The sequence below is a fragment of the Beta vulgaris genome, chromosome 5 (assembly GCF_026745355.1).
Source record: "Beta vulgaris subsp. vulgaris cultivar EL10 chromosome 5, EL10.2, whole genome shotgun sequence".
NCBI classification, from domain to species: Eukaryota; Viridiplantae; Streptophyta; class Magnoliopsida; order Caryophyllales; family Amaranthaceae; genus Beta; species Beta vulgaris.
Window position 1 is genome coordinate 58,789,963 of NC_079206.1, and position 15,694 is coordinate 58,805,656.

A 15,694-nucleotide genomic window follows, 5' to 3' on the forward strand; every position below is an offset into this window, starting at 1 on the left:
TGGAGGTAGAGTCACTCTTATTAAAGCATCTCTCTCTAGTCTTCCTTTGTACTACATGTCCCTCTTTTCCATTCCTAAAGATATCATTGAAAAAATCACAAAAATTAAAAACTTCCTTTGGAATGACAAACCGAGTGGAGATCAATTCCTCACGTTGCATGGCACCTCATCCAACTACCAAAGCACCTTGGTGGATAAACTTGGGTAATTTGCTGCACAAGAACATGGGCCTTCTCTTTAAGTGGATTTGGCGCTTCTTTACAGAGCCAAACTCCCTGTGGAAATCAATATTGCAGAGCAAGTATAGTTATGGCCCAACTTTCACTATACACGATCTCTCCCCCTCCCCACGGAGGCCTTTGACGCGCTCTTTGCACTGCTCTCTTCCGTCATGAACCATCGAGAAACTTAATCTCCAAAAGTATCCGGATGTTCATTGGTAATGGCTCTCAATCCCTTTTTTTGGCACGATTTATGGGTCGGATTCCATCTGCCCTCGCCTTTTCCTCATAAGTACATCTCCAAACGCTTTTGTGTCCTCTTGCGGCTTTTGGGATGGCAAGCAATGGTGTTGGAGTCTAGTATGAAAAATTGAATTAAAGCCTTGCCGCCAACAAGAAAGGCCCCTTTTGACTGACATTCTTAACCGAGTTGTTCTCTCCTTTGATGGCGAGGATCGCCTCGCGCGGATGCCCGATAAACTGGGTTGTTTCTCAGTAAAGAACTTTGGTCTGGAGTTAGCCAGATCTGATTCTTCGTGCCATCTTGACCCAATTAAAGGTTTGTGCAATGGCCTTATTCCCTTTCGTATTGAGATTTTCTCATGGTCGATTGAACACCAAAGTAAAACTTGCTTAAATGGATATTATACCTTCCTCCAAGACTCAATGTTGCCTATTATGTGGCTCATCTAGCTGTAGCCAGTGGCGGATCCAGAAATTTATGAATAGTTGGTCACTACCGACTAGTTGCACAGATACGGGTACAGGTACGGGTTCGGAGACGCGTATCCATATAAGATAATCCATGAATTTTAAAAAAAACTACTTCAAATAAAATCAATTTATGACTAATAATAGTTAATAAAACAATAAAGTAGTACCTAAAAATAGTACTTATTACAACGAAATAGTACTTATAGAATATTACAGTTGTTCTCGACGAGTTTTCACATTTTGATATCGATTTATAATATCATCCTAAATCACAAATTCACAACACAATCATTTGTCAATTTCGCATCCTAATCTAATTCCTAAATCACAACACAATTGTAATGAAATCCAATTGACAAACATACACAAATACACAATCATTTGTCGATTTCGCATCCTAATATAACTCCTAAATCAAAGCACAATCGTAATGAAATCCAATTGACAAAAATACATAAATACACAATCATTTGTCAATTTCGCATCCTAATATAACTCCTAAATCAAAGCACAATCGTAATGAAATCCAATTGACAAAAATACATAAATACACAATCATTTGTCCATTTGGCATCCTAATCTAATTTCCAAATCACAATGAAATCCTAATGAAATCCAATTGACAAAAATCACAAATACACAATCAATTTTCAGCAAGAACCGAACAATGAGTCAATGATTCAATGAAGAATAATTGACGAAGCGATTAAGCGAAGATTAAGAAGGTTGAGTTAAAAGAAAACCTGAAGATTGAAGTTCGCCGCCGACTGCCGCCCGAACAAAACCCTAACAAAATCCAACAAAACAATTTACAAATTCCAGAATAGATCAAACAAAACCCTAACAAAATCAAACAAAAATGATAGATCGAAGTCGAACAAAACCCTAACGAAATCGAACAAAACAAAATCGAACAAAATAGATCGAGAAAAATGACAAACTCACCGGCGAGTCGCCTGAAGATCTCGATCTGAAAGAGAAAATAACGTCGTTCGCGTTGGTTCACCATTCGCGAAGGAGAGAGAGAAAGAGGAACTGGTTACTTCGCGTGCGAGGGAAAAAAATGCTTCAAATGATTTAATATTTTCCTGAAATAATAGTTGGTCACGTGACCAACAGTGACCCTAAGTAAATCCGTCACTGAATGTAGCAACCACCTACTCCAAATACTTTGTCCTTTCTCTTGGAATTTATGGCAATGGTGGTTAAATGTATGGGGCCTTTCCTGGATCTTTCCAACACCATCCAACTTTCCTTGAACAATGGCATTGACAAAAGTGCGGAGCTTTTCTCAAAAAGATATGGAAAGCAGTTTTCTTCATCATCATGCGGCTATTTGGGAAGAGAGAAACATGAGAATTATTCAGCAAAAGTCTAACAGTCCTGAGGAAATCCATGACTTAGTTCTATGAGAATAAGTTGGTGTATTAAGGGATGGGATGACCCATTCCCCTATAGCTCCGACGAAATATTGCGCAACCCTCTATGCCTCAAATGGTCATCTAGCTCTGCCAAATCTCAATGTTTGCTCACCTCATCTTCGCTCTTTAAATGTTGGTCTCCTCCTCTATCAAACATCCTCAAATGGAATGTTGACGCTTCGACCAATGTTTCTTGTGCAAAAACTACCATTGGAGGCGTTCTCAGGAATAGTGAAGGCAAGTTTGTCTGCGTTTTCTCATTTCCAATCCCGCCTATGATATCAACCATGCTGAGGTATTGACCATTCACCATGCAATCAAACTATTCAAAAGTTGTGACCGTATCTCATTCTCCAAGCTTATAGTGGAATGTGACTCCAGTAATGTTGTTAAATGGTGTAATGAAGGTAATAGGGGCCCTTGGAACCTCAACTTCATACTTAACTATATCCGCAATGCATCCAAAGATGGGGGTGGCATTCAAATCATTTATAAAAACAGGAAAACCAATTTTGTAGTAGATACCTTGGCTAAGCAAGGTGCTCTCTCTTATCCTTCTCTATGGGGGTCATTTAGATGGGAGTTATTTCTTAGTTTATGATCCAATAATTTTTTGTATCTTGACTGATGATTGGGCTGGACCTAATGTGTAACCGATCTGTACTCTCTTTAAAGAGCCTTTTGCAATGAATGAATAATCCAAATTATCAAAGAAAAAAAAAACCAAAAAAAAAAATTATATTCAACAGCAAACCATGCGCCAAACAGCCAAATTCTTTTCAATAGTACTTACTATTACATATTAAACAGGAAGACATAACAACAAATAGAGGAATGCTGAATGAAAAACATACTAACAATTAGTAACAATGGCTTCAACACCAAAGCTAATTGAAATTTCAGAGTTATTCTTATAGTTATAACGCAGTAGGAACAAGATCATAGAATTTGAAAAACTGTCTAAAATGACAATAAAGGCTGAGTCACAAGTGAGAAATTCTATTAACATATATAACACCCTTGAACATAAGCCCAAAATTGTTCAAATTAATCAATCCAGTGACAATCAGATACAAGCAAAGCACCCTTGAACGTTTCTAGTGTCCTCATATAACACAAAACCTGGGTACATAAATTTTGATCGAAGAGGGGAATAGCAAAAAAAAAGAAAAGAAAAAAGGAAGCAATATTGCAAGCAGCAATGCACAAAATCTGTAGTCAAAACAATCTAAATGTTTCCGTTAGACTATCATCTCTTCCCATTCCTTCTCCAAGAGAAACACTACCAACATAAGTATTGAGCTTCTGATGATGATACTACCTAACCTATTTTCCTGCATGGGAACTCAGGATCTTGAATTACTTTCATGCTAGTATTCACAATTTGCATCTGTTCTGTATTTACAGACGGCAGCAGCGGGTATGCTCGGGAATCCTTACGAGCTTCCACCCAAAACTCTTCTTAGATCAGCCTTTTGGTCCTCAGTGAGCCGTGGCGGGTATTTCACATCGAGTTTAACTATCAAATTGCCTTTCTTGTTGGGTTCTTTTGAAATTGGCATGCCTTGATTAGGAACCACCACCTCATCACCAGGTTTGACAAGATCATTTAGAGGGATAATAAGACTCCTTCCATCAAGGGTTGTCAGTTCAAGGTTCTTTCCAGTGAGGGACTCCAGAAGAGTTATCTCCTGATCAACTATCAAATCATTGCCATCCCTCTTATAAAGAGGGTGAGGTTTCTCATCTACCACAAAAATAAGGTCTGATGGAATCACACCGGGGCCCTGGTTACCTTTCTCAGGAAAAGTGATCTTTGTGCCCTTCTTCCAACCCGGTTTAATTTCAATGGTCAGTATTTCCTCCACAGTACGAATCCGACTGCAACAAAAGAGCAGCAACTTTGAACCAGAATATTATCTTAAACAGAAGGGAACATGCAAGGCATTTTTCTCCTTTTTTGGAGGACTATAAGTTGAAATGTCATCAGAGTTGTCTTGGGATAGAAAATGTAAAGCATAAGCAGGCAGAAATACAATGAATATTCCAATATATAAACAATTCACATGAAAAAGCACGTTGAGCAAACAAAGTTAAGACCAATGAATATTCCAATATATCAACAGATTCACATGAAAATGCACGATGAGGAAACAAAGTTGAGGCTTCTACAGCCTACTGCTGATAGCCAACCTCTTTTCACTGTCTTTGTGGGGGTGGTCTAAGGGCAATGTGCATGGATGGTCTAGTTTATGGAACTCGAAAATTTTATACTCTCCACCTCTTCACAAAGCACCAGTTCCAACACTTGCTGTTAACCAGCAGTACAGTTAGACAGAAATCAGCATGTATTTGCCACAAATCCACAATTACTATTTACCAGCAGTCTACCAGGAAATCCATTCATGAACATGAACATCAATATAACCCCCAGGCCCCAGTACCTCTTGAGTAAAGAATAGAGGGGACTTATTCTCCACTTTTACAGGTGGGTTAAGATAGTCACATAAAAGGAGATTTATCCTCCAGGACACCAACTCTACAGTAAGAAACACATAATTAATGCTCCATTATTTTTTGAAGATGCAACTCTTTGACTTTATCGCTTCCCAAGACACAACTTTGACCATAGTATCTTTAAGATTTATTTAATACTTCCTCCGGTATTACATGGGAGGGAGGCGCAAGAACCAAGGGAGGAGAGATATAGAGAAAAACAAAGATGGACCCACGTGATATAGAGAGAGAGAGAGAGAACTCAATGCCAAATAAAGGAACGTATTTATTTTGAAATTCCCAAAAATAGTAAACTTAACACTTATTTTAAAATAAAGGGAGTACTAAAAGTTGTAAAAAGTTAATATTTAGAAGATATGAATTGAGAAAAAACCAATAACATTTTTGATAATAACATTTTGCTTAATATCTTAGTTGAAAATCCCAATCAAACTTGAAATATGAATAGTGTAGAAAGTCAAAGTGTTGCACTTATTTCAAAATGGAGGGGGTATCGTCAATCGTGGTGAGAATAATTATTTCTCCCTACAGTGGGGAGTTAGGAAGGGATCAAATTTATGGTCACAAGAACAGACAACCATGTCAAGTTTCTCTTGATCATTATTCACAAATTAACTGCCACGAGAAACACCAACTGTTTCTGCCATAAGTCTTACCACAGTATCACCACAGAAATCAACATCTCTCATCAAGAACAAATTGTCATCCCAGGAAATCGCCCTTCAATAAAACATCAAAATCACAGGACACTTACATATTTCATCAAGACATTGTACAGAAATCCAGTCTGCATTATCACATATTTCATCATCACATGTACCCAGAAATAATGTCAAACCAACCATCAGCTAGTCATCAAAGTTCATAGGACACAATTTAATCAAGAACTACCAACATACACCATCCTCCCTCATTTTCGCTTGTGTTTCAATAAACAGAATGAGCAAATATCTTATTTTGGAAGGGGAGAGAAGAGGAAAGGTTTAAAAAACTAAAATTGTGAAACAAAGGATTCCAACAACTAACAGGTTAAGAGAAAACGGCTACTGCTGCTAAGTACTAATGAAGTTATTGCCTAAACTGATAGAGGCTACAAATGAGAGGAACAAGAGAAGCTGTAAAGTTCTACTGTATCTATTGGTGTTCTCCACTCAGATGTGCATTAAGAGAGACAAATGTGACACAGAGAGTATAATTAACCTGCAGCTAGAACAATGCTCATGAGCTGAAAACGTGGGTGGTAATCAGCACATTAGTGGCAGTAGATGCCATAAAGAACGCAAGGGAAAATGAAGTGGGGTAGATGATATTTCTGAGAGAGATAACACATGCAGACACTGCATTAAAGGTGGTAAAGGGGGTAAGGCTGTGGTAGGGAATGGGTAATAAGAGAAGGGAAAGGGATACAGCCAAAGATGTGACTGTAGACTGTAGAGACTGATACAGCTGTTGCTAGGTCTTAAACAGTACTATATACCAGCCCTTCTTCTACATTGAAGTTGTAAAGATCTGTGACAACATAGAATGACACTTCTTATACTGACCCTCCCCCCTAAAATAAAAGGCTGTGAAACACAAAAGATGGCCATCACTCAGCCTGTTAAATTAACATGAGCACAAGGCCCATGTCATCGTCAAATGACAAGGAAATGCCAGGTGGCAAAACACCGTGCGTGTTCTACAATTGATACATGGATGGAAGTGGTTAAAAAGAATAAGATTTGACAGCAAATAAAAGAAGCAATAACAGTTACTTGTATAGGTTGCCTGACAAAGGTACTTGTTCATCCCCCGTCAGATCATTTGCTCGAGTAGAAAGGAGATGGAATCAGGCATGGGACCACAGAACAGAGACATGCGTCTAATTTTATTCTAAGCAAAGATTAAAGAGTTTAAGTGTCATGGACAGTGTTTTGACACTCAGAGGTGCAGCACACTCTTGCCTTCGTGGTGGCCAGGGTGCAAGCCAATTGCAAAATGGGGCTTGTGTGGCAGGCACAAGCAAGCCTTTTCTTTGAAAAAAGGGACAACTCTTGCCTATTGGCTACAAGAGCGTGAGTAGGATGTTGATCAGGGATCGTGTGCGTGATGCAGGCACAAGCAGGTCCGGGACGACAAATCAGGACTTGAAGGGGATGCATTAGCGTGAGCTACAAAACTAGATTGAAGTACGCAAACAACAACTCAGTTTAAAGCTGGATGTAAGGTTCAAGACTTTCAATTATCAATACCCTACAAAAAAGGTTAATTTTTGAGAGTTATTTTACCTAGGGGTGAAAGTTATTCGGATAAAATCCAAAATCCAATCCAATCCAATCCGAATTAGTAATTCGGATCGGATTCGAACTGTGTTCGGATTGGATTCGGATTGAGAATTTTTGAAAATTTGGATTTTCGGATCGGATTGGATTGAGGGTAATTGGATCCAAAAATCCAATATAACCAAATAGTAATATGTCTTGTATTATGTATCTGGATTGGCTTAAGTGTTTAACTGATTTTTTATTATAAAAAAACTACTCCAAATAGCCCAATACACATAGCACTTCAATCCTTCCCCTAAAACACTAACTGCACGTAATTCCTCATTTCCTAGATCTACTAGGCTTCTTTTGTGCTTAATTTATTTTATCGAAAAACTAGAGTTTTAAAAAAATCGGATTTTCGGATCGGATCCAATCTAAAGTATGAAATTTCGGATTGGATTGGATCGGATTCAAACCCTAATTGGTTTGGATTCGGATTGAAAAATTGAAATCCAAAATTTATTCGGATCGGATTGGATTAGGCCCTAATCCAAACCGCACACCGAACTTTCACCCCTAATTTTACCCAGTAAAACACTTTTTGCAGTAATATCATAATAGAAATAAAACTTAGAAACTGTTTGTAAAGTCCTAGAAAGCATTAGATAAGGGCAATACAAGTAAATAAAGGTTGGATTCTAACACTAAAAGTTACCATCATCCTGTTGTTGATTGTTTTGTAGGATCTGTAGTTTTTGCTAAGCCAGCCACTTGAAATGTAGTTTCTGGTAATATGAAAATTTCTAAATATAAATCATATGGATGTTTTAGAAATTCTGCTGTAGCAGCCACTTGTTTATTAATATATAGCCACTACAAACAAAAGCAACTGGTTCCCCAATAGCATGAGATTGTGTCAGCTTCATGCCACTAGCAAGTCTAGCACACTTAAAAGCCTCGACAAAATCTCACCACCTCAGGGAGCTCAAATGGTAGCATTTTACTTCATGCATTATCCTATAGAAGTACTGAACCGGCTAGATAGCAAATGTAGGGAGGAAAAAAAAATCATATTCCCAGCAACAACAATCTCAGAGCTTTAATCCCAATAAAAAGAGGTTAGTTTACGACAAAATTTTATCTCTAATGCTCGATTGTCCACATGAATCCTCTGCCTTCATCCTATTATTTCAAGCGCTATAAAAAAATCATATCCTCAAGCTCCTAAAACCATTCATAAATAAGTGGAGATATAGAGACCCCTCAAGTAAATGAAAGATGCATCAGATTGTCCACAGCATGTCAGAAAATGAGTAGTAATGATTGTAATGAAGCACTTGGCTCCAGATACAAAGGAGATACAGAAGAACTAAAAGCTAGGTGCAATAAAGCTAACCTAAAAAAAATCAGTAATCTCTACTCACCAAATTCTTAAAAAAATCATCCACCATACTTGAACACTGCTTTTCTTCCATTGTATTCCATCCTCTATTCAAGTCCACCAAGACATCTCAACCAAATGAGACAACATACATACAGAAGCAGTGATCGTTTAAAGAACTTCTCGGGTATACAGACACACAGACACCCTCAATTTTGTAATCAAATTCAATCCATTCCCAAATAACCATCTAAGAGAAAGTTAAGATAACTAAGCACATCAACTACTTCAAGAATGTCTCACATAATTTAGCCACTTCCTACCATAACGATTTGCAAATTTACAATCCACAAACATAAAATTAGAAACAATCAATCAGCCAGATGTACATCAAGTTGAGAAAAAAAAAGAACTTGTCAAAACGAAAAAAGGAGCGTGAGTATAAGGATGTGAAAAGTAGAGCCAATCAAACCACACCAAAGAATTCCTAAGACAGAGTTACGGGTGCTTTAGGTTTGGAAAAATTTCCCATTCTGAATACCACTTTTCCTATATAGTATATACATGGTTGGGGTATCTCCTATTTAAAATTTAATTAACATTTGGGGCATTACTACTAATAAACTTCACTTTTCAATTAAGGCTAGGTTCTCACACTTCGAAACCCCTAAACTAATCTAAACTTACTAACTTCTATCTGAAATTTAAGAGCTTATAAGACCTTACTTGAACTCATTTGGTTGTGAAAAGTAGAGCCAATCAAACCACACCTAAGACAAAGAGTTACAGGTGCTTTAGGTTTGGGAAAATTTCCCATTCTGAATACCACTTTTCCTATATAGTATATACATGGTTGGGGTATCCCCTATTTAAAATTTAATTGACCTTTGGGGCATTACTACTAATAAACTTCACTTTTCAATTAAGGCTAGGTTCTCACACTTCGAAACCCCTAAACTAATCTAAACTTATTAACTTCTATCTGAAATTTAAGCGCTTATAAGACCTTACTTGAACTCATTTGAGCTTGTTAGCCATCAATAAACTTCATTCAAGATCATGTTCAGTTCACCTTTGAATAATATTCTGTAAACATAGGTTCAGTTCACCAAATATAAGTTCAGAAATATTTCAAAAACGGGTAAAGTGAACAGGGCCTAAGTTAAAATTTGAACTTGGGAGCCTTAAACGAACTTATTCTCCCTTAAAAGACTTTACTAGACTCTATCTACTTATCTTAACTAAGTAGACCTTAACAAAACTTATTACTGACCTTATCTAATTATCTCAACTAATTAGAGCTTAAACTAAGTTTTCTGGGGGGAGTAGAGCCTAAAGGCTCCAGCAGTGCACATATTTATCGAAGATAAAACTTGTTTAACATTTAATTTAGGGATCTTTTTTCCTTTGTTATCATTCTCACAAAAATTCCACTCATAAAGTACATATTTTGTTGCTACTTGTGTATAGCACAAGTGGATATTATTTCACATAGTGAATAAAGAATTGATACATACTAGTAACACTAATAAACAATGACCAACTTTGTTATAGTCCCCACATTTCTCATTTACTTTCCGCTTCCAATAGAGTCAAAGATTAATTGTCCTTCAAACTTTAGTTATTATGAACTAAGTTAAGTAAGTTTTATTAAACTACCATTACTAGTAATCATTATAGAGGAGCAGAGTTGTTATACACTCCCACCGTCTTTTATAAGTCGTAATACTTTGACTTTTACACTAATTACTTAAATTACAAACAGAGAAAAATATCCTTAAAATAAGATATATATATATATATATATATAATTATATATATATATATATATATATATAATATATATATATATATATATTCAAAATATAACTATTCATATATTTATTGATAGATAGTTAAAGATATGAATGGTCAATTTTGCGTATTGGCATATATGAAATCAAAGTGTATTAGATTAAGAATCAATAGGGGTATATCCTCTTTGTCTTTCACATGATGGCATCAGCCATGCACCCAATCCCCTCTTTCCCAAACTAGGGCACTATCCTCTTTAGAAGCATTAGTATGATGTTAATATTTATGTTAATATTGTATTGCTCACTCCTCCAAGTTCAAACTACGATTCTAACCTTGTTGAAACAAATTGCGTTGAGCTATGCTAGCATGCTACCACAAGAGCCAACAATGACCTTCAAATGAAAGAGTCTTTTACAAAATTATAACTCACTTTTATCAAGCGCAAGATAGCATCCCCTCTACGCCATAGGGGAGGAGCCTCTTTAGTAATATTAAGAAAAGGATTTTATTGGCATTGTGTTGAACAACTTGCATTAAGCTAAGCTACCACATAAGCTAAGAATGACATTAATCATTTGATAATTGGTAATCGGCCATTCATCTAAGTGATCCCACATTCCAATGAACATTGAACACCCATCCATGACAATTTATCTTAGCTAGTGCATATTCTATAACTAATGAAATCTAAAAATTAGGCACTCGCCCCTTTTAAATCAGTTGCAACATGGAGGGAGACACAAGTTTTGAGGATTGCATGTGAAGAGAGGAGAGATAGAGAGATTTAAAAATATTGACCCATGTAATTAGGAGGGAGAGAGAGAAAGTGAAAAAAAAACCTTTTATCAAATAATATAATGTTAGAACTAATCTGAGAATTCCTCGAAGGAAAGTATTGAATTAATTTGGATTGGAGGAATTTTTTTCTTCTTTAAGGCGCTCCAAATACATATATTTCAACTTCCAATACTTAACATTGTCACCAAACAAATCACTCATGAGAAACTCATTATTCATGGAACATAACACTATAAATTATGATTAGGAAAGACAATTAAATGGATAACATCAATCATCCTTTTGAATGAAATAAAATAGTTCTTCGGAAGGATTAGAGTAAAGATGAAAAAAAAAAATCACACAAAATCCGACACCCTCGTCTAGACCCAACTGTGGCAACCAACTACAAGAACATACTAGTCGGTACTATGAAGGGAGTCTAGACCTCTACCACTACACTAGAATAGAGCTCTTCAACCTCCCAAAAAAAGAAGCAATACGGAAGCCTAGACCTCTACCACTACACTAGAAATAAAAAAATACTATTGATTCTGAAATCAAGAAAACAAATCAAGCGTGATAACTTATTAAGCTTAAATATAACAACTACATCACATACAAACATTAAAAACACCAAGCAAACACAAGGATCTAACTAAGGCCTTCAACTACAACCACCATTAGAGAACATAGTAGTTGTGATTGAACATGATTGAGCATGCCAGGAGGTGGTTGAAATAAAGTATGCAATGTTGCGACCAACAGATGGAGATCTCCGAGGCAACAAGACATGAAAGCTACCACCACCGCAACAACCTCAACACTGGAGGTAGCAATAACAGAATAGAAAAGGACCTACCTTTCACAAAGCAAAGTTGAAAACTAGAGTGGACTAGTGGAGCAAAGCACAACCTGATTGAACTATCAAAAGTAAGCATTTCTAAGTACCAAAATGAGGTCTTCAGATGCCTCCCCTCTCCTTTTTTTTCTCTCTTCTCTCTCCTCTCCCACAAAACCCTAATTTTTTACCTAGGGGCTATCGCCACCCTTTTAGGCGGTGGTAAGTCCCTTTTCTCCTTTTGTTACTAGTTTTCATGTTTATGTTTCTAATAAACTTCAGTCTCTCTCTAATAGAGAGTTTTTCTACCCATATATTGGGTTTATCTATCTCCATGCGAGAGTTTGGAGACTTTGTTTTTGGATTTTTGCGTAATTCAAGAGGTTGATTTGTTGAACGAAATTTGTACGGAGTTGCAACAGATGTCAAGACTTCGTTTACGATCACATTCCAGTTCTACTTCAAAACTACAAAAGATCAACAGATCCCCTTGCAGAAAGTTGTATCTAACAACGATGTGAAAGACGAGGGTTTTCATAAGTGTTAGATCTACTCAACAATCGTGGCTTTATCATATTGAAATTGTATTTATTTCATTTTGATATGTACTTGTTTAGTTTTGACTTCTATTGTAGATGTCGTATGACTTTTAATCAATGAATTAATGTTAATTTCAACAAAAAAGCACGACTTCATTGAAAGCCGAAGGGGCTTGAAAATTGATGAAATTGTGACTAAGAATAACAAATCTGAAGGTGAACAATCACGGCTCTTGGCTGCGATGACTCAGGTTTTGGGGAAAAGCTTTTGAATGAAGCTCACAATCATTGTCGAACAGCAAGAAAAGCCAAGGAAGGAAGTCATTAACCGAAAAGGACATAACAAATAACACTAACAAAAACCCAAAAGCCATGAAAAACCTTGAACAAGATAAAACAACTCCCCAAACTTAAAACGAATGATGTAATCAATAATGTCAGCAACAAGAGCCCAATATTGATCTGGCCATATACCTCCTAGGTTGTAGATTGTATATAGAATATAGATGATTATCTATCACTAATTTTATCAGTCCTCAAAAGTTCCCACCATATTTTCTAAATCCATCCTAGAAACTCAATCATAAGCCACCATTAGCTATAATTAACCTCATATACATGTTTGTAACTTCAATCAACAGTACCCTATTTCAGCTCCTTAAAAGTCCCACATTCCACCGTGATCCAAATAAATTGAATTTCACCATCCCTAAAACCATAATCAACCACATGAGGATTATTTGGAAAAGGCTGATTCAAATTCTTAAATCCATTGATCTCCCACAAGTTATCAGCACGAAAACTGGTATCACCAAGGAGCATCTTGATTTCTACCTCTGTTTCAGAAACTAAATTCCAACGTTCTAAGGGAATCATTTTGGCTTTCGCCTCAAATTTTTAGTTTTGCCACATTCCATTTACATCACATCAAGCAGCTCCAAACTTAACTTACGTTTCACCAAATATTCAATAACCTGCTCATATCAAGCCACAAATCTGTCTCTCGCAAGACTTCTCCGTTCTCCACACGCTCGCATATCAAAATTCAAAACTGATGCTACTACACATAAACACAAACTAATACAAACAGTCAACAACACCTTTACTATAATCCACAAAGATCCCCGCGAAACCATAACTGAACAACATATACCTCCCCTGCTCCCCAGTCCTCCACATTACAATCTCACCGAACAGAACAAACGAAACGACATCAAAAACATATAAACAAAACTCGAATTCAGCCTAATTAGCAACATTACTCAGCATCACAAAACTTTGAATTCTGTTCAATGCACTCAAAACCATTTTTACAAAAACAAAAAAAAATACATACCCAGTAGCATCACCAACAGTTCTGGAAATCTTCATCTTCTTCTTAGCACCCTTAAACAAATCCTCCAAATTACACGGCAAATTATTCTCCACAGGAGGCCCTTTCCTCAGTGGGCCGGACCCAGACCCAGGCCCAGGCCCACCATCACCACCATTAGACGTCCGGAAAAACCCATCTCTGTAACCTCTTCCTCTACTGGTGGCTCTCCCACCCGTGTTCGAACCTCCTTCCGCAAACAATTCGGCGTAAATGTCATCCGCATCCCTCGGATTAAACCGAAACGACGAAGAATTAGGGTGGCGATGCCGGTGGTGCGACGCCGACGCGCCGCCGTGAGAGGCGGAAGGCGGCGCCGGAAATTGACCGGATTTGAGAGCTTCTTCGCCGTAAAGATCGTAGATCTGACGCTTTTGTTGATCGCTTAAAACGTCGTAAGCTTCGGAAATTTGCTTGAATTTAGCTTCTGCTTCACGCTTGTTATTAGGGTTCTTATCTGGGTGCCAAATCATCGCTAATCGACGGTACGATTTTCGGAGATCATCTTCGCTTGCATTTCGATTCACTTTGAGAATGTTGTAGTAATCTACACCCATCTTTTTTTTAAATAATTTGTGGATTTAATTTGGTTGATTTTCTTGGAAATGCATCGATGAAATTAGGGGTTTTGTTTTGGGCGAAATGGGGGAATTTGAATATTGTGTTACCGTTGGAAGGTAGAGGAGAGAGAAAGAGAAGGGTGAGGTGGGTGGGGAAGACGTGTAGGTGTGTAAGAGGAGGAGGAGGATAGCAGGGTTAGTTTGTTGTTGTTGTTGTTGTTGTTGTTATTTGTTAATGGTGAATTGGTGATCATCAAAGAATGAAGATGACACAACGTGTGTAAAAGGGACCCACTATGATACGGCCGTTGAGAAAGAATTTTCATAGAAGTATGATTTCCCATTCATTTATTATTTGTCCAAAGAAAATACTCCCTATTTCATATTTCCAAATATTGGTGTAGATTTTTTTTGAAGTGAAATATTGGTGTATATATTATACTAATTTGATATGCACGTGATGCATGCGCTGATATACAAAAAATATAATTGAATGAAAAAGTGTCTTTAGAAATTTATTACTAAAACAATGACGTTTTTTAACAATTTGAATATTAGTTACATTGGTATATTTAAGGTTTTTTAGGGGGGACACTGAGTCCCGGGAACTTAAGTGTTAGCTTATACAATAAAGATATAAAGAGTCGATAATTTTTATGTAAAAAGGTACTAAAATATATAGGTTTTATAAAATAAAAGTATATTGAAATTATCAATAGGTTAATTAATAACTAGTAGTAATATAAATGAATATGATGGGAACATTAACATTATGTATGCATTTTTAAGTGGAAGACTTTTGAGAGAATCTTGTGTGTTATATTTAATTTATAAGAGTTACATAAAAATATGTTATAACTTACGGGATTGAGAGCTCTAAGATTCTGTTCTTTGTACTGAACTGAACTATACTGAATGAAAAATCGTGAGAGAAAACTAACTGAATTGAACTGAACTGGATTGAATTTTCCTGCATTGACTTGAACTGAACTGATTTTGTCTGAACTGAACTGATTTTGTCTGAAATGAACTGAATTTTCATTGATTCGGTTTGAAAGAATAGAGCCTAAGTGGGACATTTTTAGTTACCAGGCCATGCGGGATGATCCAAAAGTCGGGTTACGAAGCCCAAAAGCAACCCGTCGGAGATAGGGTCCACCGTTTGATCGAAAGAGCAATGCATGTTTTGTGGTATCCAATGTATCCCCTGCCACACCTTGAAAATTCGGAGGACCGAGCGCTGGCCATGCCTATTGTATTCATAATCGCATCAGGTTTCCAAGATGAACAATCTCTGGTTAACGAAAC

The 15,694-nt window shown here is 36.8% G+C and overlaps 1 protein-coding gene across 1 annotated transcript; it reads right to left on the reverse strand.

Moving 5' to 3' along the window:
* Positions 1-3,335: 3,335 nt before the first annotated feature.
* LOC104894121 (uncharacterized) lies at positions 3,336-14,658 on the reverse strand. The gene is made up of 2 exons (XM_010680292.4): positions 13,791-14,658; positions 3,336-4,237 (listed from the first exon to the last, which is right to left on the reverse strand). The coding sequence occupies exons 1-2, from the start codon at positions 14,381-14,383 to the stop codon at positions 3,793-3,795; spliced, it is 1,038 nt and encodes a 345-aa protein (XP_010678594.2). The 5' UTR covers positions 14,384-14,658; the 3' UTR covers positions 3,336-3,792.
* Between the last annotated feature and the right edge of the window lie 1,036 nt (positions 14,659-15,694).